Source organism: Callorhinchus milii, unplaced genomic scaffold (assembly GCF_018977255.1).
Source record: "Callorhinchus milii isolate IMCB2004 unplaced genomic scaffold, IMCB_Cmil_1.0 Scaffold6, whole genome shotgun sequence".
Classification (NCBI taxonomy): Eukaryota; Metazoa; Chordata; class Chondrichthyes; order Chimaeriformes; family Callorhinchidae; genus Callorhinchus; species Callorhinchus milii.
The window spans coordinates 21,210,771-21,235,755 of record NW_024704747.1 but is presented as its reverse complement, the minus strand read 5'-3'; the positions used below and the strand labels follow the sequence as shown (position 1 = coordinate 21,235,755).

The 24,985-nt window shown below is 43.7% G+C and overlaps 1 protein-coding gene across 6 annotated transcripts in view; it reads left to right on the top strand.

Annotated features, from left to right (window-relative positions):
- Positions 1-1,334: 1,334 nt before the first annotated feature.
- Positions 1,335-24,985, top strand: part of fn1b (fibronectin 1b) — a 50,010-nt gene continuing 26,359 nt past the window's right edge. For all 6 annotated transcript variants that reach the window (XM_042336122.1, XM_042336121.1, XM_007890190.2 and 3 more), the window contains exons 1-22: positions 1,335-1,679; positions 3,013-3,141; positions 5,157-5,294; positions 5,535-5,666; positions 6,987-7,124; positions 7,485-7,640; positions 8,230-8,403; positions 9,972-10,148; positions 10,669-10,851; positions 11,581-11,733; positions 12,485-12,613; positions 13,253-13,396; positions 16,381-16,499; positions 17,269-17,437; positions 18,139-18,330; positions 18,806-18,931; positions 19,123-19,212; positions 19,482-19,676; positions 21,223-21,492; positions 23,709-23,975; positions 24,296-24,390; positions 24,703-24,868. In XM_042336122.1, coding sequence (XP_042192056.1) covers positions 1,583-1,679; positions 3,013-3,141; positions 5,157-5,294; positions 5,535-5,666; positions 6,987-7,124; positions 7,485-7,640; positions 8,230-8,403; positions 9,972-10,148; positions 10,669-10,851; positions 11,581-11,733; positions 12,485-12,613; positions 13,253-13,396; positions 16,381-16,499; positions 17,269-17,437; positions 18,139-18,330; positions 18,806-18,931; positions 19,123-19,212; positions 19,482-19,676; positions 21,223-21,492; positions 23,709-23,975; positions 24,296-24,390; positions 24,703-24,868 — 3,439 coding nt within the window. In that variant the 5' untranslated portion in view covers positions 1,335-1,582. The remainder of the gene's footprint in view (positions 1,680-3,012; positions 3,142-5,156; positions 5,295-5,534; positions 5,667-6,986; positions 7,125-7,484; positions 7,641-8,229; positions 8,404-9,971; positions 10,149-10,668; positions 10,852-11,580; positions 11,734-12,484; positions 12,614-13,252; positions 13,397-16,380; positions 16,500-17,268; positions 17,438-18,138; positions 18,331-18,805; positions 18,932-19,122; positions 19,213-19,481; positions 19,677-21,222; positions 21,493-23,708; positions 23,976-24,295; positions 24,391-24,702; positions 24,869-24,985) is intronic.

The following is a 24,985-nucleotide window of genomic DNA, read 5'->3' as shown; positions in this document are numbered from 1 at the left end:
ATACAGTCAATTCACTTTACAGTGTGTTCTGTGAAGCGCTTTGGGACGTCCTCCCGACGTGAAAAGCGCTATATCAAATGCAAGGATTATTATTATTATTATTGCAGTACAGCACCAGCGTCTGCTGGAGGTTTTGCTGTCAGGGGGTGGTGGTGGGGGTGGGGGGTGCAGTGAAAGTTGGGAGCTCAGTTTGTAACACGCCAACCTTGCAAATTACAGGGGTTTACTGTGCATTTTCACAACACGATTTCCCACCCTCAAATCAAAAGGAATCGATGGAAGACTGACTGCATGAACCCACTGACCGAGAAGCCAGAAGAAGAAGAAAAAAAAATGCTTTGCTCCAGAACTGCTTTCTTGTTCTTGTTGCTGACAAAAGAGTATTCTCCTTGAATGGGAGAAAAATACACACGTGTGAAAAAAAATAAAAAGACTCTCCCTATGGTTTTGTGACTGTGCAGAGGTGTTAACATTATCATTACAGGTTGACTCACTGTGTGTGTCGAATGCATTTAAAAGGCTTAATAAAGCACTCCAGGGCTCCTGGCATTGCATTAACATTGATAATGAAACTCGAGACCATTTACCTGAACAAATCCACTGAATAAAAATGAAACTGATGTGAAAAAAAGTGTTCCTTTGCATTCTGAGACACACACACAGACACACAGACACACACTGGTGTTGGAAGAAAAGTGTTCTTTTAAAGCTTTTTTTCTTCCCCCCCACCCCCACCCCCAGCAGAACAGCTACAATAATCATCCCAAGTTGCCAAATGATATTTCAACAGGATTTAGGGAAACGAATCGAATGGTATAAAAGTTTTTTTTCCAACCCCCCCAAAAAAAGTTATAAAAAGTTTTGCTCTTGGGACTGAGCAAAGTCAACAGGTATCAGACGACTGATTGATTCTCTGATCAAAAGGAAAACTGAGAAAGTTCTCTTTTTGTGTGTGTGTGTGTGTGTGTGTGTGTGAAGGTCCCCCCCACTACCCCCTCGTCTGGGGTTTGGGGTGAAATTGCAGGAGTGAGTGATTTGATTTGATTCGTTTCAAAATATCAGGACCTCTCTGGTTTTGGGGGACAATTGGCATTTTTTGTGTGTGTGTATGTGTTTTTTTTCTCTCTCTTCCTCCCTCCCACCCATGATGTCAGTTGACAAACTTGTTAAACATTATTGGTGTGTGTGTGTGTGTGTGGGGGGGGGGGAGCATTGTGAGCTGTGGGAAGCCCTCCTCCCTCTCTGATCGCTGGGGGGCGATTCGGTGCCGTTTATAAAGGGCTCAAATTGCCATCATCTCATTCATTCAGTGGCTGGAGGTGTGGGAGAGGGGCTTTGGATCTCTCTCTCTCTCTCTCTCCATCCATCTCAACCTCCTCTTCCCCCTCCCTTTTCCAGTGCTCTTGAGCTGAAGACCACAGACCCCAAGTTTCTCACTTGCTTTTGCTGCTCCTCGAGTCGGTCGGGACTGTTCTGTTGCCTGTGGGAGTTGCTGCTGGTGCTGGTGCTGCTGCTGGTGCTGCTGGTGGTGGGTTGGTGGTGGGGTGGGGGAGAGAAGAGGACACAAGAGGTGTTGGAGGAGATGCTGCGCCCTTGGCTCCTGGGCTCACTGCTCGCTGTGTGTCTGACCACAGCCAACAGCACCAGCCACAGCAAACGCCAGACTGCCCCCGGCCAAAGTAAGTCCCTTCCTCCAATAACCCTTTAAACTTAAAAGTAACCAAAGCTTTTTCCCCCCCCACACTGACCCACCCTTCCCCATCCTTCCCTTCTGCTGCTTTTAAGTGACTCTGTGCCTTGTGCAAAACACACACACACACACACACACACAAAGGAAGAAAGACCCCATACCTCGACTTCTTAAAAACCATTGCAAACTTTTCCCAAACTTCTTACCTTTTAAGCAGAGAGTGTTTGACAGTACTCCTGGTGTTCTTTTCCTCTCTCCTCTCTCCTCTCTCTCCTCTCTCTCTCTGTGTCTGTCTGTCGTGTCTTGTCTGTCTTCATCCAGATCTTTTCAGTAAACTGTCCCCGTTTGCACAAAGCAAATAATTGAGACAATTCCTGCAGTGTTTCACTGGTGCTGTGCATTCAGCGATGTAAACCTTAAGCTCCAAAAAAAAAATGGGACAGTTGTATAAACTGCTAAGAAACGAGATGGCTTCAGCATACAATCCGACGCACAGAGATTATGCATCTATACTTTCTGGAAGAACCAAGCTGGTCAGGTTAACTCTGGGTCCTTTAAATTATCTCTGTTGTGAAATGGCTTCTGATTGTATTAGGTTATTAGACACACTTCAATGAGCTGCCAAGGTTCAGGGCTCTTAAACTTTCTATCCTTTCCACTGTTTAGTACAATGAGCCTTTTAACTTTCTCAGCTCTTTTGACCTGGTTGGAAGAATAAGGATTCTTTTGGTGTTGATTTGTTTTCTTTGGAAAGTTGGTGGAGTCAGCCCTTCACATGTGGCTGGTTTACCTGGACAAGAAACTGGGATGAATTTTAATCTTAACGTTGAAGTCTTTTCTTTTCGTCGTTCTTAAAAGAACTTCATTTTTTAAAAAAAAAGCTAAGTTAAGGGGTGGTGTATTTAAGAATTTGCCAAGTTCTGGATACTCTGCAATGTCGCATAAAATCATTTTTAGAGTCCCATTTAGAGTCAGGTGGAATTATTCAAAGAGAATGGAGTTTTTACCAGTCAACAGTCCCCTTGCTCGCTATTACGCAAACTTTATGACTATTTGTGGGACATTGCTTTGTGCAACTTGGCTGCTGTATTTGCCTACAAAACATACAGTCACAGTCGATCGTGTGAAGCGCTTTGAGACATCCTCTTGATGTAAAAGTCAGTATGCATCAAATACAAAGATTATTATGATGATTGTGTTAAATGATGTGGCTGGTTACCTGGACAAAGAAACCCATTGATTGTGTTAAATGATTTTTCTCTTAATCCATGTATCCCGATTAGATTTGGAATGGTAACTGAACATGTTTTTCCTCCCCTCAGGTTACTGCATTGATAATGGAAAGATTTATCAGGTCAATCAGCAGTGGGAACGGACCTATGTGGGCAGGGTTCTAATCTGTACCTGCTATGGGGCAGGTCGAGGCTGGAACTGTGAATCTAAGCCAGATGGTAAGTTGTTCCTTGTGGCTTTTCTCTCGAGAAACCTTTTCAAAACTATAACAAAAGCAAAGTGGATACGTTTTTTTAAAAACTTTTTTTGAGCAACTCGGGACAAGGTGTTCATCCTGATCTCTCAGTTGCTCGAAGTATATCTACAGGATGCCCCAAACATTGTGATATCTACATTATTATCTAAAATAAATCATAATTTCTTTTGAGACTTATTGGACATTGTAATGGTATCACAACTTTTTGGTCACCCTGCGCTTGCAGTGGAAAATGCAAAGTTTATTCCAGCTGGTTTATAAACATAGCAACAACAACTGCAAATTACATTGGGATAGCGCCTTTCAGGTCAGGACGAGATTTTTAAGAGAAAGTTAACATATTGTATGATATGATCATGTCTGATATTTCCATTTATTTGTTTGGATCAAAGTGGCAGACTCACATTCAGAGGTTTCCTCACTGACCCTCATCATCGCTAACATTTGTACTTGTCCTACAGATGGGGTAAAATTCCACATGAAATTAAATCAGCGTTTCAAAATGTACATTTTGATAAAATTATTGAATTCAGTCTTAACTTCAAAGTCTGTTTTCTGTAAGTTCTTGAAACAAACGTACAGCGAAAATAGTTTTAAAAAATTAAGGCTGTATTTAAGAATTTGTCAAATTCTGTACTCTTTGAAATGCTAATACAGTTAATAGACTAGACCCAGGTGCAATTTCTACCTGGAGGTTTCCAGGTTGGAACACTACTTGACTGTAGAGGGTGGCACAGCCGAGCCTGACCTTTCACATTTGGCTGCCACACTTGAGCACAACCAGGAAAGGGTTTTGTAGAGGGACCAGAAGCAGGAATTCTGGCAGATTTTTCCCTCCCTAACCCTTGTGAAGGTTGGGATCAATTTAATATCTCGTGTTACTCAGCACAGATCTCCCAAGTCCATAAGATGCAGCTCTATCCAATATATCATTGGGGCTGTCCCCATTCTATATATATATATATATATGAACACTTCAATGAACACCTTGCTATGTGAGCATGTCTGGATTTGATGGGCCAAATCACCTCCTTTTATGCAGTAAATTTCTATGATTTTATATTGCACATCCAATATGGTTTTGTTACCACACACTTGGCGTGCTATTTGCGTTGGGGGGATTGAGTAACAGGCAGTGCTGCTTGTCTGGCAGAACTCCTAGGTAGAAAGATGAGCACTGCTATCTTAAGATCCACCTGAGAGACATGTATAGCCTGCATGAAAGCTGATGCATTTTTCATCCCCTCAGTGGCACAGCGGGTGCAGTACTGAACCGTACAATGGAAATTGCATATTTAATGGATTGGGTTTGCTGATCTCAGCCACAGCGGCTATGTGGGCATTACTATTGGGCCCAATAACGATTAATGTGCAAAAATCGGCCAGAATCCCAGCTACTCACCACTGCTCAATGGCCATTGCTGGAAAGTCAGTGTGTGCAAGTGTGAGCAACTATCTTAACCTTACCTTTCTAGACTCGCGCATGAGAGATTGCCACTTGTGTGAGGTACACAAGTGCCTGTGCTGCCGCATGAAGGAAGGAGAGATAAATTGGAAGTAAACTAGCCTTTCCAAGACCAATGTTTTGAAGCATTGTAATGTAATGGAGTAAATAAAATGTCATTCATGGTCTTGGGGTTTTACCTGTTCTTACACATTAACTGCTCACTGTCTACTTCCTGCAGCTTTGCATTGTTGCACTGCGAAGCAGACTTGTCAGCCAAGTCCTGTATTTCCAGAGCATTTATCTCGTCATTCTGTGATTCTAGTGAATATAAATACCAGAGCAGGCGCGATTCATCACAGGGGATTGACCCTCGTGGTGTACATCGGATAGACAGTGATGCATTGCAGAATGTATTGCCAGGGTTACTTTAAAATCACAGATGTCATAGTGCAGTCAGACGGTCATTGAGTGGAATCCCAACAGTTTATCAGCACAGAAAGTGACTTTACTGTATGTTTTGATTCCTGCAGTTGAAGAGGTTTGCTTTGATCAGTACACTGGGACCAGGTACACTGTTGGAGAGATCTGGGAGCGTCCTAAGGATAGCATGACTTGGGACTGTACCTGTATCGGGGCTGGCCGAGGACGGATCAGCTGCACCATCGCAAGTAAGTTATCTGGTCACTTCCATTCTGCCTCTGTCTCTCTGTTCTGCCTCTGTCTCAATGACCATTGAAGTAGTTTAGTTGCTATTACCTGGTTCCTCTTGGTATTCTTTGAAGAATGCCTGCTTTTGAAACGTTTGTTAGAATGTCTTGGATCACCCCGATCAGATTATGTTATCTGGTGTCGTGTGTTACACCAAGAATGCCTGTAACGCAACATCTATTTTTTTCTTCCCCCTGCAGATCGCTGTCACGAAGGTGGACAGTCTTACAAGATCGGTGATACCTGGCGCCGGCCTCATGAAACACGGGGGCACATGCTGGAGTGTATTTGCCTTGGAAACGGCAAGGGAGAGTGGACCTGCAAGCCAATAGGTAGAACCACCTGTATCCACCCTGCAGGACTTTGCTCTATTATAAAACTCATTAAATATACAGTCGATTCACTTACAGTATATGCTGTGAAGCGCTTTGATACATCTCGAAGATGTGATAAGGCGCTATATCAAATGCAAGGATTATTATTATTTTACGTAGCTGCTAGTATACTCTTTCCTTTGCCCACCTGTTTTGCTCAGCTAACACAGTTACTTGTCCCCCAACCCCTCTGCATCTCCATTGATGGCTGTGCCTTCAACCACTACACTACCCTCATCTCTGAAACTTCCTGCCCCAAACCCTCCACCTCACTCTGTCTTTTATGTTTCTTCAAATCCCACCTGAAAATCTACTTCTTCGACCGTGCCTATGGTCACCTCCTCCTCCCTTGCTCAGGGTCCAATCCCGCCTCTGTCCAGTGCCCTGAGATGTTGTCCTATGTGACGGGAGCTATAAAAATGCGAGTTATTGTTGATCACAGGCATTCACTCCACCTTCCCTGCACATTGTTACTGACTGTTCAAAAGGGACTATCAGCCAAACACCCAGAGGATCAAATTCAAGATCTTCGTCCTCGCATTCAAATCCTTCCCAGGGTCTCACAGCACCATATCTCTGCAACCATACCCTCTCTGCTTAGCGGATACTTGGCCTGCTTCATTCCCCTGCCTGATCTGCCCTATCATTAGTGAGCGAGCTTTTAATCATTCTGTCTCCAATCGTGGAACTCCATCCTCGAGTCTTTCTGCCTCATCCCTTTCCATCTCAGTTTTAAAGCTTGCCTTTAAATGCGCTTTCTGTTTGAAAACGCTCTATGTCATTGAATGTAGTTTCCCCCTCCCTCCTCCCTGCCCCCAACACTCTTTTTATCTCCACTCCTGCTCACTGGCTCAGCTGCCCAGTTATCTGTGTGAAGCTCTACGAGACGCCCTCTTGATGTGAAATATGCTTGATAAATGTAAATCGTATCGTAAACAATGGTGAGGTAACAAAATGGACAATGGATGGAATATTTCTTGATGCTTTAGGGGACTGATCAATCAGAAATCAGTACCTTGGGACTAATGTTTCATAAGGCTGTTGGTTTGTAACTCACTTTTAACAAAACCGTGTTGAAAGGGGTGGCCAGAACCATTTGAGTTTCACATCAGGGTTGGTAGGTACCAGTGCTGAGGTCTGATGTGAAATTTGATGAATTTGCCTTTTTGGAACCCATACTCCTTGACTTTAGAGGAGGAAAGAGGGGATGGCGAAACAATTGGGATGTTGACTGTAACGTTAGCCCAGCGTCTGATTTTGTTTCTTGAATCCACACAGCGGAAAGATGCTACGATAATGTTGGCGGCACCTCTCACGTTGTTGGGGAGACCTGGGAGAGGCCTTACCAAGGCTGGATGATGGTCGAGTGCACGTGTCTCGGAGAAGGGAATGGGCGCATCACCTGCAGCTCCCGAAGTATGTTTTCAATCACCCCTCCGTGCTCTTGTCTCCCCCGTGCTCTGCATCTCTTTATCAGTATTCATTAACTATTGGATACTTAAGAACATGTGCAATTTAAGGACTTAAATTTTTAATGGGATATAAAATCTTGTTTTGTAGATTTTGTTTTGAACTTGAGAAGCCCACAAGTCACACATTTACACGGGAGTAATTGCTGTTTATTTGGATGAAATGGAGGAATCCTGTAATTTTAGACTAAAATCTAAGTTTGTTTAAGAAGGTGTTCATATCAGACTCATTCTACATTGTTAGACTGACCTCTACTGAGAATGCAAAAGGGTGTGACTGCAGGCTCTTCTCTATACCCATTTGCAGACAGGTGTAATGACCAGGATACAAAGAGTTCCTACAGAATCGGGGAGACCTGGACAAAGCAAAATGCCCAAGGAAACACTCTTAACTGCGTTTGTACAGGCAATGGGCGTGGAGAGTGGAAATGTGAAATGCATGCATCTTTGACATCTGATGTTGGTAAGCGCATTTCTATCGAGGATTAAACCAGATATTGGACTGGTCATAGGTTGCTCTTTCCGTTCTAAAACTAATATATTTGGGCAACTGATCCTAAAGTGGCTTAAAACGTGTCGCAAGTTTTTTAAATTCTAGTGGGTTAAAACTGATCACTGATAGAGCAGCACAATGATTTGTGAGCGTATTGACAACAATGCATTATCCTTTGAATCGGAAATATCTCAGTAGATTCCGCATGTCAGGAAAATTATTGAACTTGGAAATGGGCATTTGTGATAGGTGAAATCTCAAGTAGAGACACCATAAACGGGAGGGGGGGGGGGAAATCCCCATTCACTCTTGTATTAGGTAATGCAAGATCAGTATTGTGCCACATAGCTCTTTGTGAATTATGTGGCAAATAAGTTCCCACTAGAGAATGGGCATTTAATTTAAATCATTTCAATTTACTCCATGGGGCCTTCAGTTTATTTTTCTCTGAGAACTGCTCAGATCGGTGACATATGTACTGTACTGAAAGGTCCTCTGGGGCCGTGAAAGTCTTCAGTAAAGGAATATTTATTGACTGAAACCTGCTCCTGTTTTCTAGCTGTTGGCTCTCATGTGGTCGCAAATGTTCACCCTGCTGTTTACCAGCCTCAGCCTCACTGTGTCACTGAAGGTGGCACTGTGTATGGTGTTGGAATGCAATGGATCAAGATGCAAGGCAGCACACGCATGCTGTGTACCTGCCTGGGTAACGGTGTCAGTTGCCAGGAGCTATGTAAGTGTTTCATCATTGCAGTCTCTTGAGTCAATGCAGGAATGCTGGGAATGATTCCCAAGTCATTTTTAAATTACTTTAATTTTTAAAAGCTGCAAAATTGGCCCATTAAAACTCTACGCAATGTTTCTTGCAACTACTGTGAATGTGTTAAGATACTTCCTGTGAGTGCTAAATTTAGAGGTGATTTGAATGGTAAATTACTTCCTGCAGAATATGTGAGTGTATGTAAATGTGTGTGTTGCATGTGTGTATGTGGGGTGCGGGGGGTGGGTCATATCTGTATATGTGTGGGTCTGTATATATGTGTGTCTCTGTGTATGGATGTGATATATATTTTTGTGTATGTGCATGCTTATATAAATGCATGTGTGTGTGTTCATGTGTATGCAATTTGTTTCTCATAGTTTGTGTGAGACCACTCGCTTCTTTTACTCACTAGACCATTGGGGAACTCAGGTCTTCCCTCCTTATGACCGTTTTAAATAGTTCTTCAGAACTGTTGTCGTTTTTTCATTTGCCAACTTCATAACCTTTAGCAGTGACTGCGAGCTGCATTTCAACACACTGACTGCTTGACTTATTCTTCATAAAGTAACACTGTGCTGCAAGTGAGCTATGTTTATTTGTTCCCTTTGATGCCTTGCGTCTGAAAGGAATTAAGTGTGTTTCAGACGGCTCCGTAATTTCTCTAGAGACTCCTGTGTTACGCAGCGATATTTCAGAGTTTGGCCATTTCAACACTGTTGCCACTATTTGTTTAATGACAACCATTTGCAGCCTTGAAAACCAATTTTATTCTGTCACTCTCAACTCCAAATATCAGTAATGCATCTGGAGAACAGAATTGAGAATTTTAACTTTCCAGCAATGGTCGTATAACTCAGTTGGAAAATATTACAAACGTTGAGGCCAGTAAAGGGAACTGAAATGTGATGCCAAGACAGCCAGTAAATCTATCTCATTCACAAGCTCTTCAAAACTTGTCAGAATGGAGTGGGTTGTTTTTTACATGGATATTTGACACCCAGGTGCACTGGAGGAATTTATCTTGGTCTCTTTTACCTCTAGTGGGGAAAAGCAGCCTGGCTCAGTGTCAGCATGGCTTAGTAGTAGCACCTTTCCCGAACCTAGAAGACTTGCAAGCCACAAGTTGCATCTTAGCTGACACTTTAATGTAGTTCTGGGGTGCGTTGCATTGTTTGAGGTGTCATCCTTCAGATGAGACATTAAACCGAGGTCCATCTGCCTGTTCAGGTGGATGTGAAAGATCCTGTGGCACTATTTGAAAAGAAGATGGAGTTTCTCCTAGTGCCATAGCCAACAGTTTCCCCTCCCTCCCCCCCCCCCCAAATAAAATGGTCACTCACTCCTTGGTTGTTTGTGGGACATTGTTGTGCAAGCTGGTCCACTTCACAATATTTTCTGTGAAACGCTTTGAGACATCTCACCCCCAGCCCTGATCACAGTGACTGTTGCGATAAGGCACTATATCGAAGCATATTGTTATATATATATATATATGTATATATATCACTTGTGTGACTGTTTTATCTTGTGATTACCAGCAATGCAGACATATGATGGTAATGCAAGTGGAGCACCTTGTGTATTCCCGTTCACTTTCATGGGCAAGAGTTATCACACCTGCACCGATGAAGGACGTCGTGATAGCAAACTCTGGTGTAGTACCAGCGCAAACTTTGACAAAGACGGAAGTTACTCTTTCTGCAGAGACCAGGCTGGTAAGTCAAAAGAATTCTGAAATGTTTGCTTTCCACCTAACTTGTATTAGCAAATCCAGTTAAAAAGCATAAAGCAAGTCAGTTTGAATAAAAACTCCAGTGGGGATGTAAAACAGTAATACAACGTGGGTTCATATAAACAGCAAAAAAGAAGTTATTTTTGTAGAGGAAGCATTTCAGTAACTATATCCCAAAACAAGTTTAAATATGATACATCAGTAACAGGAACACTCGGTTTTAAAGCAAAATCCAGTTAATACAATCCACTCACTTATGTTTGTTTCTTATGTACGGAGTTAAAGGGGTTTGAAATAGAAAATAATGTCAGTCCAGAGGCTGAACCTTAATCATAATCAACATAATCTTCACATTTGATACAGCGCCTTTCACGTCGGGAGGACGTCTCAAAGCACTTCTATAATGTGGAGTGATTGTAATTTGTAGCCTTCACTCTTTGTTCTAGTAACTTTTACTTTGGAAAGAAAGTTGACAGCCTTTCTGTTTTCTTTCACTTCTTAAGCGACCACATTTGTCAAAACCCGAGGAGGGAACTCCAACGGGGCCTTGTGTTACTTTCCCTTCTTGTACAACATGCGCAATTACACCGAGTGCACGGCCGACGGAAGGAGGGACAGCATGAAGTGGTGCGGCACGACACAAAACTATGATGCCGATGGCAAATTCGGCTTCTGTCCAATGTCTGGTATGTTTCAGCCTCCCAATTCATCCTCGACTCTTTGCCCCCACATCTGCTTCCCCAAATGGGCATCATAGAGTGGTTAAGTGCATCATTATAATTTGTATTATAAACATTTGGCATGGACTAGTTGGGCTAAATCTACAGTACAATCCATGTATGTCTATTAGTTCCATGATGGAAAGTTGTGCTTGTATTTGCATTTCCTGCCTAGAAAACACTGATGGGTGGGGTGGCGGGGAGGCAGTAAAATAAAACTGTTCTTAATGATTTCAACGACCTTTCAAAAGTGACGTTGACTAGCAATTTCAACTTTGGTCGAACGAACCAGCCAGCGGTAGCTGTGAGCCAATGGTTTCATTTTCCCGATTAATTTAGTTCCCAAGTCTTCCTGGGACCTGAAGCCTTTCAGATTGCGTTCTCCAGCACTTTACCGGGAGTCCGTCTGATCCGGACAACCACCATAAACGATCAAAGTAAATCATTCCCGGTACCTGACGGAATGGGAATGAAAGGCATGGTTTCCGAGCTTTCTCCTTTGTAAATTTTTTTGCACTGGCTCAGGGCAACTCTCTCAAAGTCACGGAATGAGCAAAATCGTTATAGATGTCGAGGAGTACAAACCAGATTTGAACAGGGTGTGAATGGTGTGTGTTTCCGCAAAGCAGTTGAGCGCGCTTATGTACTCTTCTGTGTGCAGTTGCTCACTCTTCCACTTTCCATCACCTTTGCTAGAAAACGAAGAAGTCTGCACCACTTCTGAAGGGGTTATGTATCATATCGGAGACCAGTGGGACAAGCGCCATGATCAGGGCCATATGATGAGATGTACCTGCAATGGGAATGGTCGTGGAGAATGGAGTTGCATTGCACACACTCAGCTTCAAGGTCTGTTTTATGTCTATTTTCCGTGCAATGCTCAGCGCAGTAGCTGTCAAATAACATGTATATTACTGTAATGAAAATTTGAGTGTGTGTGTTTTAATGTGTGCATATGCATCAGTGAGTGTGCATGTACATGTGGGCCGTGCAATCTGTATGTGCAGGCGTGTGGAAACTTTTACAAGGAAAGCAGAAATTCCTTGGGTTATCTTCGCAGTTTACCTGTTTGGATTCCATTTGTGCAAAGCTGCTATCAGACTCCTTTCTGTGAATGATTTGCTTGTTTTAAAGTGTTGCTGTCTGAGATTTGGGATCCCCGAGTTTAATCTTACCCTCAGATCAGTCGAAAACAAGCAAATAATCTATTCTGTGCCCAATGAAACCCCTTGAACCCACCCACCAAGGGTGTCCAGTTAATACTTGAGAGAGGGTTTCAGCTTTCAGTTTGCATTAGGAGTGGAAGCTTATGGTAGACATTTTATAGGTGTATTGCAAAGCTCTTCAATCTAGAAATGCAGTGTGTTCAGATTCCACGTTCAATGGTACCAGGAACACTACCCGTTGGATTCAAACAGCAGTTCCGATGAACCTAAAAATAGTGATCGTCGTCACCAATAGAGAGCCCCAGCCCCTGTTCACTGATATATCTTAGTTCTAAGAAAACTTTGCAATGCGATGATGTGATTGTGAAAAATGTACGCTTTCTGCTACTTGGTCGGTTTTGCCAGGAAACCATGTCTTCTGTTCTTCCCCACAGATCAGTGCGTCGTAGACGGAGTGACCTACGATGTGGATCAGACCTTCCGCAAGCGACACGATGAAGGACACATGATGAATTGCACCTGCTTTGGCCAAGGCCGTGGGCGATGGAAGTGTGATGCCATTGGTGAGTTTATATATGTATAGAAACATGTGTTTTTTATATATAATGCATATACATAGATATACACATATGCGGAATATATCAGTAAATCTATATATATATAGTTTGATATCAGTAATTCTGTGTATGTGGTTTATATGTGTGGTATAAATCACTAAGTATATAGATGTGACGCCTTTGGTAAGTCTACAGATGTGATGTCAATATAGCACCAGCAGAAGGTCTGAAGGTTCATGCAGCCTCTGACCAGCAGCCTCATCCTTTGCTGCTGGCAATGAAGAATTTACGACATGAGAAAAAATCTCCATGTGGTTCTGATTTTTGAGCACATTACAGCTGAGCTTTGAACTGGACCAAGTGCACAACTTCTTCCCTCTTGTACAGTAAAATGTTCCAGGTCGATTTTAATTTGTTTTTTCCTGGCTCGCATTTTGGCGTCTGCGAGCGATGCAGAACAGTCTAAACATTGCAGCAGTTTTGAGTAATGACCAGTAATGGCAAGATCTGAGATGTAAATCTCATGCCATAATCTTGACTTAACAGCCACAACGGAAAATGGGTTCCTTTGTTTGTTTGTAAATCCGGAAATGATCACACTCGCGAACCAGCTAGTAAATTAAATGTTCCACGTCCTCTCTGCAGATCAATGCCAGGACACCGAGACCCGCCAGTTTTACCAGGTTGGCGAATCGTTCAGTAAATTGCTTCATGGGATCACATACTCGTGCCACTGCTTTGGGCGAGGAGTTGGTGAATGGACCTGTGAACCACAGCAGCCTTTCCCAGGTACAGTTCATTTTCACTGAGCCCGAGACTCGTAGACTGGGGCTGTTCACAGGGTCAAAGCTGTAGGTAGATCATTGATGACATAATAAAAAATAACACTCACTGTATTGCATATCATACCTGTAATGTCAAAACGTCTCATAGCAGTTTACAATAATTGCTATTTATAGTGTATTGACGTACTTGTAGGCAAAGACAGCAGCCAACGTTATCCCACAGCAATACCCCTCAAACAGCCAGTAGGTGAACCTCAATTGAGGTCGTTCAATCTACCCTCCACCCCACTAGCTCCGACTTCCCAACTCAACCTTTCTAAAGAACCTTGTGAGACGTTCTGCCTATAAGTTGTTGTTTTAAGTGTAACACAACTGGTCAACTATTTACTCATATGGATACACTGCCAACTTCACAAGATGAAGGACTCTTATCTTAATGGTCACAAGCTAGAATGTTAGCAAATGCTTTGTTCCACATTTATAAATGGAAATCCCTTTCAAACTGAATGAGGGAAGATTTGCTAGGGTTAGCGGTATTGTGTTGTTTTGGGGATATTATTAGAAGCAGTAAGTTATTTAGACCCCAAAGCAACAGCATACTGCAAATCAGTATTTTTTTGGTCAGGATTCAGGTAAAGGGAAGGGTGAGACTGGGGGCAATGGTGTGGCATGGGGGGTGGGAGGGAGTGACTTAATTTTCTTGGGAGTGGTGTACAAAACCTCTGCATTAAAGTAGGACAGAAAATGATGGCTTGTTCCATGTATTTTGACATGGTAGCCTCCAGTTTAATATTTGTACAGTTCAAACTCTCCACAAGAGTTGGACATTCCCACATACGGCAAAGCAAGAACAAATGGATATTGGGAGAAGCCTTCTTCCCCTTGCTATAGTTTACATGGGCCAGTATCCAAATAACTCCCCGAGCAACCTTGTGCAATTGTTCTTTGTCTCGCTCGGCTCTGCTTGCCCAGAGGGAACACATTCTATCTTTATGGTGTAATTATCCCTGGTAAACTAGCTGACTGTACACTATCTGTATGAGTGGAGTCTCGTTCTGTCTGTTGTATCTATTTAAAAGGGCCAGAGGAGCTGCCCGGGGCTGGCAAATGCAGAATGTAACGAGCCAAACCACATTAATGTTGTGATGGCACTGGATAGATCAGGAAGTAGGGAGGCAACCAGATGTAGATAAGGAGCCTATTGCACTCTACTAGAATTCCAGAGGGAGAAACGTGAATAAACAGTTCAGTTAGTCACTCAGCGCTGTGAAAGAGAGATTGATACTAAAGTGGGGAGAGTCGAGGGATGTAAATTATAGCTTAAAGGGACAGCTACTCTGCTGATTCTCCCCTCCCTAACCCAATACTTGATTTATTTCTTCATGGAAGCTGACCATTATAAGGCCTTTGTGAATCCTGTTTTCTAGAAAACAGGATTCACAAACAGAAACATCAGGATAAAGCACTGTATGCTGATCCACGCTCAACATCCTCTTACCACCCACCCCCACCTTCACCTAAACAAAGAGAGTTCCAGTAAACCACATTCACTTTTAGTTGCTTTATTGTTGAGCCTTGTGGTAAGCAGTTGATTGGAGTTAAGCAGCACTTGGGGCTATTTATTTATCACTGCTTTTGCTGTAAAAGTTAAGAGCTCTGCTCTTGTCCACAAAGCCAGTCATCTGCTGTCTGTCTGTTTGATCAGAAATCTCTCAGGGACGTGTCAAAGCACAGCTTGTATGACTGGAAAGTAGCTTCCCTTAAAACTGGAGAGGCGGAGGCTGAACTTCAGCTCCTGCATGGTTAATTTCGTTTGAGATATCAGTTAACTTTGGGGTTGATATTTCAGTTGACTCCGGTTTTCCACATCAGTTAACTTTGGCTAGTTTTTTTTGTTAAGGACAGATGTGATTTTTATATATATATATATTATAAAAATATATACTGACTTCAATTCCTCGTTTCTCAAAAGAGAACTCTCTTAAGGATTAATTGTTGGTAAACTCCGAGAAACTCTTAACTCACGTGATTCCCTGCCCATTCCAAGTGTTTTCTTTTGGGTCCTTTCTCGTTCCAGAGCCTATTTCCTCTGGTTTCTGTTGCACAAGATTTACAAGCTTTTAACATTGTGTGACCTGTGGTGTACTGAAACTGGAGCAAGCACAGAGATTTGAGGCACGAGTTCACCACCTCATTTGATTTGAAGCTGAATCTTGTCCAATTCATATTGTATGAGCTAGAATGGTTGGAAGTGAAGCCAACACTTGCACTTTTAGCTTGCTTTAGTGTTTTTTTAAACCAAGCACTAATTTTATAGGGGCTAATTTCACATTTCAGAAAGGGGACATTAGGAACTAATGGATGATCCTTGCAGGATTAGTAACTAGGTTAAGAAATAACTGACCTAGTGATTTGGTCACTTTATCACCATTACTATCTTCCTCCTGTTTACGGCATCAGACAGAGAGATGTGGTACTGGTAAGGGCTGTAGGGTCGCAGGAGATCGTGTAGCATAATGGTTAGCGCGCTCGCCAAGCAAGCAAAAGACCTGGCTTTGATTCACTGGTGGGGCAAAATCTTTGGCAAGTTACCTTACTCCACATGCCTGTTTATCTAGCAGTAAGTAGGAACCTGGTTGTTAGTCAATTAGAGGATCACTTTGTGGGGGTAATAATCCCTCAAAAAAAAGGTGATCACTCAATCCTTGCTGTTTGTGGGACAGTGCTGTATGCAATTATGTATTGCGTTTCACCCACAAAATACACAGTCCACTTTATGAAGCGCTTTGAAAAATCTCAACAACATGATTAGGCGCTATAACAAATGAAAGAATTAATTATTATCACAAAGGTATGGGGTGATGGGGGGGCCGAGGCCATTGAGGGGTTTGAATGCAAGGACAAGGCACCTTGAATTTGAAGTTAGTTAATCCAACCAGATTTTAGTGGCCTGTTGCACGCTTTAACAAAAATTAAATCATCTTGCAGGAGGCAGTGGAGTTCGAGTCCTGATCGCAGAGAGCGGGAACCAGCCAAACTCCCGTCCTGTCCAGTGGAATGTCCCATCGTCGTCTCACATCAAGCAGTACATTCTGATGTGGAGACCTGTAAGTAACTCAAGTCAACAAGTCATCCATTTCGCTAACATCCTCCACATCACTCATGAAAGCTAAAATAGCTTGCACTTTCCTGATCATGTGAAACTCACTATTTCCCTTCCAACCAAGACACCTAACTCCTTGTCAAAACAGTGGGAAGCATCAGTAAATACAGTAAACAGGATGCTGCTAACAGTTTTGCTAACTCAGTTATGCTTAGATCCCCAGATGTCATACTCAAGTTGTCCAGTGCTCTGGTCAGGCTGCAACTACAAGTATTGCATGCAGTTCTGGTCACCGTGATGTTAGGGTACTGCTCAGGCACAAGAGGCAGTGCAGAGGAGAGCAACAAGGATGATCTCTGCTGTTAAAGAGAATATCTCAAAGATTGAAGAGGTTAACCCAGAACAATATGCACCAAGACAGAAGAATTACAGGACGTAGGTTTAGAGTTGTACAGGGCATTGTCAGGACAGACACTAAGAAATGTTTCTTTACTTGGGAGGATAATTAGCGACTGAAACAGATTGTCAGGAGGGTGTTTAGGGCCAGGAAACTGGATCGGATTAAAAAGCAGCTTGATGCTGTTATGGGAGGATGAAGATGGGATGAATCCAGGAGGTTAATGATAACAATTGACTGCTGTTGACTTTTATCATTCATAAAACCCCTGCATGGTTTTCCTCTTTATGTATTTGTGTGGAGAGCTGTGCTGGTATCTCCAAAGCTTCTGTCTTACTTTGTTAATGCTGTTTTCACCCGTCTGCCTTCTCATCAGAAAAACAGTAGAGTCACGTGGGAGAAAGTGACAATTCCTGGCAACAAGCACTCCTATACCATCAGCGGTCTGAGATCTGGGATCACGTACGAAGGCCAGCTCATCAGTATCTTGCACTACGGGCAGAAAGAGGTCACCTATTTCGATTTCACAACCTCACACGGAGCATGTAAGTAATGCTCCATGAAGCACTTAATGCTCATTCTCCTCCTATGTAAAACCATGGAAATGGACAACAAAATAGGTGGACCATTATGCATTTGGCATTTGCTCCTCCCAAGAAGATCTGTCCATTCTAATGCCAATTCCCGGATCTTTCCCCGCATCCATCCAATATGTTTCATCTGCCTGTGTTCGCTTTTAAGTGCCCCCAATTGACTCCAATCTGGTAAATCATCCCCCCTGAAAGAAGAACAGCCAACCCTGGCAACTCGTTACATCCTCCGACCAGGAGAAGAACCTCTTTAACTTGACATATTCAGGGGGGGTGGAAATTTTGCCAGGGTCAAGAATTTCTGGGTAGTTCTTCAACCAAGCTTTGGGAGCTGCAGAAAACCCAGACAACTTTATGAGGTCATCCAAAGATTTGAACGCTGCGAAAGAGATCGAAAATCTAAACCCAGGTGGATGTTCTTCCCTTTTTCCCTACTCTCTCCCAGAGCAAACAAAAGCGCATTTTACACGACTGCGCGGAATGTGAGATCTTCCGATGGGGCTTTTTGGACTCTTGTATAGGTTTCAGTTGCCGTTTTCTTTTCTGGTGAACTGCTCTGTCCCAAGTGCTTTTAACTTCAGGCTTGTGCTGGAGGTGAATACTTGGCTCTTTGTGCATCCGTCATGACCTTGAACTTGCACTTCCTGTTTCCACAGTGGCCCCGTTCGGGGGGGAGACCACTGACGTCAATTCCCGAAGTCACATTCTGGAGACTCGTACATCGGAATCCATCACTGAGATCACCTCCAACAGCTTTGTGGTCTCCTGGGTGTCCGCTTCAGACACAGTGTCTGGTTTCAGGATCAAGTACGAGCTCAGTGAGAATGACGCCACACCTCAGTACCTTGGTAAGAAATGAATTTACTAACTGTACCCTGTGGCTACTTAACTCGAGCAGTGAAGTCTCATTCAGACTTAAGTCAGGCAAACATCATTCCTCAATTTTATCTAGCGTGGCAGTTTTAAGCCACAGAATCCCGAGCATTTTTGCAGCAATAGAATGTGGCCCACCACTGTGCTTTTTGCCCCCTCTACGCAGGCCCGAATTCCCACCTCGTCTTAGCCCCCGAGGGAAGTTTTGTCTTTAGTAGGATTTAAGAATTTCTGGAAAGATTATTCAACCGCGTCTTCATTTGCAAACTAGTTTTCTGCCATTGTTTTTTTAAAAAAAGCAAGACTTCCACATTAAGTCTAGACGTAAGACTTTTCCATTGTTGTGCGCAATCTAAAAACCTGAAGACAAATCCAAACCAAGAGTAGTGTCGGTGGAATTTGGGGTCCTTAAATGTTACTGACCTGACCCCCCTTATGTTCTCTTCCCAGACGTTCCAAACACTGTAACATCTGTTTCTATCCCCGACCTGTTGCCTGGTCGCAAATACATTGTCAATGTATTCGAAGTGACGGAGGAAGGCGAGAAGCTGATCCTGACGACCACTCCAACAACTGGTAAATTCACCAAAAGAATGCTAATAATAATAACAACAATACTAATAATTAATGCCACTAATAATAATAATAATTCTTACATTTGATATAGCGCCTTTCATGTCGGGGAGCATTTCAATGCTTTTCACAGGATACACTATAAAAAATTGGGGCAACTGTTGAATTTAATCTCTTTACACCTTTCCTTCCAGCACCTGATACTCCCACTGAATATAGCGTTGATGTTGTTGATGAAACAGCCATCACCATTAAATGGTCTCCACCTCAAGCTCCCATCACAGGTACTTTTAAGTCGTATTACCAGGGTCATCTGTAAATAGGCTTTGCAGGTTATGGAACACTTTATATATCTAGATTCGTACATGAAGAATGGACACTCACATGAAGCGGGAGAACCACTCATTGCCTTTTAAGAGAGGAGGAGAAAAATTGAGATGTGTTATTTAAGGAGTAAATGTATTTATTATGAATTGATATTTAACTTGTTTTGTTACACGTGACAATTAGTAACTAATGTACCCGACTGAAACTGTTCAATGTAACACCGAAGGTTACAGAGTGGTCTACACGCCCTCTGTGGAAGGTGCCAGCACTGAACTTACTCTGCCCAGCACGTCCACCTACGTGACCTTGAGTGACCTCCATCCTGGTGTGCAGTACAACATCAGCATCTACGCTGTGGAGGAGGAACAGGAAAGTGTTCCTCTCGTCATCCAGCAGACCACGGCCGGCGAGCCACTCCAAGGTAATGAGACGTTGAGTGATGGTCGGGAATTTGAGGGGAAAATCGCTGATCTCAACCGTAGTTCTTTAGGGGACGATTTTGCACTCTTCTTCTTAATTGATTTCTTAATTTAGAAATCTGGAAGTCCGTGAGGCCGACTTCTGTTCCAACTCCATTGATTCCTGCTTGTTCTGTGAACTAGTCTGCAGGGTGGGGAGGTCCTACAGTTGTGGATAGATTACCCGACAGAATGAGGCTTTTCGTGAATGGGAATTCCGAATGGGAACTAGATGTCCCGTCACACACTTTACAAAATTCTTCAAGAAAGAGCACAGAATCGAACCCCTAAGCTGCCCCTAAGGGTCGAGGTCAGCATCAGACCTTGAGCTGTGACACTCAACCGTGACACAAAACATTTTGTTTTGTGAATTGCCAGGACAAAGAATGTTGAAAATTGCGGTTTGTATGTCAAGTAATAAATTGGGGTGAAGGTCAGTAACAAGCTGTCAGGAACATAAAAACAAAATGGTCTTAATCGAAAGCAGCTGGACTGGGTTCCAGTGATTAACCATCCCTCCGAGGCAGTGGAGCCAGTGAAAATTACTCCCAATGCAATCCTATATTATCAGCAATATGATCAGCATAATACGGGTCATGTTTCAGCGCAGCCAGAATTTTGCTAAACTACTAGGTTACATTCTGGTGGAAACATTTTAAAATTCACTGGCCAGACCGCAGACCAAAGCAGACAGGAATGCATTGTAACCCGGGCTTTGTTCTGCTCTTCCCTGGCCTGCTCGGGGCATGGATAACTTTATAGGGTCAAAACATTTCTGCAGAAATTGTCTTTATTTTTACTGTGGCAGAAAACCACAGCAATAACTTTTCCCCGCAGAAACTTTCATTAAAACTGAATGGCTCACCAGACAAAAGCACTTTGTCTGTCTGTCTTCAAAGCAGAATGAGTGGCTATTCAGTCCAAAGTTCATTCTCGTGGCCATATTGGGTCAAAACATTCTGCAGAAATCTTTGTCTGATAAGGTTTAACAGTACGTTGTGTTTGTCCTCAGAGGACTGAGGAATGGATTTCACTGGGTTTCACTAATAAGATTGCATTACTTTGATAAAAGTATGAAGGGCTTTGGTGAGGTGAACACAAATAGACTTTTCTATTTTTCTGTAGAAATCTTTTAAGATAAAATGGTCTTACAGCCTAAGACCAGGAGGAATTTGGGGCTTTCAGTCTGCGCTTGGGATTTTCTTTATTTGAGCCACTTAGCTCAATCCCTCACTGCGTCTTTGAGTCTGCGCATCCTCTAATATTCCTCTTCAAGCGCCTCAATCTAATTCACTTTTTTAAAAAAAATGTGAACTTTCCCTAAAAAGAACAATGTGTGACAGAGAATTCTGGCCATTTCACCCGATTTAGAGAAATCCTTAAATTATAAGAGGGATTCCAATTGTAGGCTAGGACTAGGTAGACTAATGTGCGTGTGGAAGGCTTTACTGTGGCAGCTGCCGTTATGATCCTCATCGGTGATGAGATGCTTTTCTCTGGGAATTCCAGCTGTCCTGCCGGCACCCACCAACCTGCAGTTTGTGGATGTGGCTGAGACCAAGATAACCATCATGTGGAACCCACCAAACGCTGAGATCACCGGCTACCGTGTCAGGATCCACCCCATCACCCGGCCCAGGGAGCCAGCCTTTGAGCTGCCCGTTACCAGAAATTTTGCCGAGGTCACCAGCCTGTCGCCCGGCACCACCTACCGCTTCGAAATCTACACATTGAACCTAGACACCGAGAGCACCCCACTGGTCGGGGAGAAAACCACCAGTAAGTAGACGTTCACACTGCTAAACATGTAGTATTTCACAGCTCCCACAGTCCAGACTGGGAACCACTGGTACTGCCTAAAACCCATAGTAAAACTTCTATTCCATTAAGATTGTTTTCTATAGTATTTATAATAGTAACAATTCTTGCATTTGATATAACACCTTATCACATTGTGGCTGTCTCAAAGGGACTTTCTGTTCCTTTTTTGCTGTATTATTAGTTTTAGGTCCTGTCTGCCTGAAAATTTCAGTGGACGTAAAGGGGACAAATTGTCCCGCTGTGGCTTTTTCAAAGAAACTGATAAAATTGGACATTCACTTCATGGCTGTTTGGTGGACATTTGTGCACCAATTGGCTGCTGTATTTGTCCACAAAATACACAGTCAAGGCACTTCACAATAAAATCCTCTGAAGTGCTTTGAGATGTCCTAATGACATGATAAGGCTCCATATCAATTATTATTATTTATTATTATTATTAATATCTTACCTCTCAATTGAATTGGCTGCTCATCTCATTCTTTGCAGGCGGAATGACGTTGGTGCAAATTAGTTTCCACATTTGTTTGTTGACAGTTGTGTTTTGTAAAGTAATCTTTAAGTGTTTATTTTGATGTGAAAGTTGTTATATGAGTAAACATTGTTGTTTTTGTTTTATGGAACATGGTTTGTCATTCACTGCTCTGAACATACTGTCCTATTTCAGGTGTCAGCCTGGCTCAGTTGGTGGTATTCACACCTCTGATTATGGGTTCAAGCTGACACTCCAATGCAATCCAGGGATTTGCTACAGTATCGGAGATGCTGTGAGATGTTAAATAAAGTCCCATCTACCTGTTTAGGTGGGCGTTAAAAAATTCCATGGCACTTGAACAAAAAATAACGAGTTTCCCCTGGCCAATACTGTGGGATATTGATGTGCATAAATGGACTGCAATCCTCCTCCACCACCTCTCCTCTCACCTCAACCTTCAAGGTTCTGTCCTTGGCTGGTTCAGGTCCTAGCTTTCACACCGCCTCCACTTCGTCGTGGCAAATTGTTTCTCCTCCAGCCCTCACAGTGTCTCGTGCGGTGTTCCTCAGGCCCTCCTCATAGGCTCGCGCCAGTGCTTCCGCACCTCAGTGCTGGAAGCATCAGCCTCCATGGCTGCACACTCAACCTCCCTAAGCCAGACAGTTGTTTGACCCTGAACTGTCCTTTCTCCTCCACATCCGCGCCATGACCGGCACTGCCTACTACCACCTCCACAACATTGCCAGACTCTGCCACTGCCTCACCCCTCAGACTACCGAAACCCTCACTCACGCATTTGTCACCTCAAGGCTTGATTACGGGAACCCCCTCCTCATCAGCCTTCCCAATTCTTCCCTTCACAAGCTGCAGATCATCCAAAACTCTGCAGCTCGTGTACTCTCGCGCACCAGGCTCCGTGACCCCATCACTCCCACCCTCGCCCGACTCCACTGGCTCCCCATCCCCCAGAGGATCGAGTTCAAGATACTCGTCCTCACCTTTAAGGCCACCCATGGCCTTGCCCCCTCCTACCTCTCTGACCTGCTGACTCCCTACCAACCTGCCCGCTCCCTCCGTTCATCGGGCTCCGGCCTGCTCCATGTCTCCCGCCCGACCCGCCCTACCATTGGTGGCCGAGCTTTCAGCCTCTGCTCCCACACTCTGGAACTCCATCCCACAGTCCCTTGGCCTCGCTTCCTCCCTTGCCTCCTTGAAGGCCGGTCTCAAGACCCTTCTCTTCGATCGTGCCTTTGGTCTCCCTCCCACCTCTCTGCCTCCCCTCAACCCTACTCCACCCCTCCCCCATGCTCCGGCCCCGACACCTGACTGTTCAGTGCTTTGGGACGTCCTCCCGATGTGAAAGGCGCTCCATAAATGTAGTTTTGTTGTTGTTGCCTACAAATACAGTCACTGCATTTTGAGTAAACTCTTGTGAAGCGCTTTGGGATGTCTTAATGATGTGGTAAAGTGCTACATCAAATGCAAGGATTAAATTATGTGATAAACCTTGCTTTTAGTACAGCACCTTTCACGTAAGGAGGACGACTCAAAAGTGCTTCCCAGGTTTTACTGGGAAGTGGAGAGACTCTTTGAGTCGGTCAGTATCGTGCATTTCCCATCACGTGTATGTTTTTGCTCACCCCGTTCTCAGGTGAGTGGCGTCTTGATTTTGATGTGTCTTCTATGTTTCTCAAAATAGAACTGGACGCCCCAACGAATCTTGAGTTCAGAAATGTGAGTGAAATGTCTGCGATTGTGACATGGACGCCTCCTGTGGCCAGAATCACAGGCTATCTCCTCGTTTGGGGCCTGACCACCGGGGGGCAGCCCGAGACCGCCAACTTGAGACCCGGTGTCTCGCGCTATCCGCTGAACGGCCTCAAGCCCGGGTCTGAGTACGTTGTGGCGCTCACTGCCGTGCAGGAAAACCAGCAAAGCCAGAGAATCCACAGCATCCTGACCACCTGTGAGTTTGCCTCTTGCCTGTGTTCCTTTTCCCTCCCTGTGGTTTAGTCCTTGCCTCTGCTCCACTGTGGTGCTGTTCTGTGTCGACGTGTTATCTTTGAGCAGAAGCGGAAAAGATCTGTTGCATTTGAAGCAGTATTGATATTGTCAGGTGATGTTTGGGGTCAGAGGAAGCGGGGGAAAGCAGATGGAGGTTAGGAGGGGTGGTGGTGGGGTTGGGAAGAGGCTAAGCATCATTCTCGAGAGGTGAATAAAGCAATTGCTGAGTGAGAATATTGTTTGTACTCCCTAGTCCATAAAATGTTTTTCTTTTGATTGCAGTTGAGTCTATGGGCCCCATTCCTAACTTTAACACTGAAGTGACTGACACAGACATCTTGATTACCTGGACTCCCATTAAGAAGTTTTCCTTCAAGGTGAGAATGCTCCACGTAGTAAGTCATTGGGACATTAAAAGATGCTAGTTAAATAATAATTAATTCTTGCCTTTGATATGGCACCTACAACCTCAAAACATCTCCTCACCACTTCACAGGTAATTACTGTCAAGTGTAGTGACTGTATGTGTCGATGTGTGTTTTAGTGGTTGTGCGCTTAATTTCAAATCAACTCTGACCAGTCTACAAATATACATGCCATGGTGCGCGGGTGAGGGCCTGAGACTGTAACTCTCTGGTTTCATACAGATGTGTGGAGGAGTACAATTTTTTCTTTCCTTTTTTTATTAGGTTGGAGTCAGACCAAGCGAGGGCGGAGAGTCTCTCGAAGAGATTTCAGACACTGGCCTGATTGTTATCACAGGCCTGACGCCAGGAATTGAATACACGGTTGAAATCTCTCTGTTGGTCAACGGGCAGGAACGAGATAGTCCCATCATTAAGAAAATTGTTACCGGTGAGCGCTTAACTATAAACTCCTGCCAGGGGGTGTTGTAAGATTTGATTATGCGACGGTGCCAGAAACATCATGATCCTGAACTGTACAGAAATATGTACTGCAAAGCACGGTTTC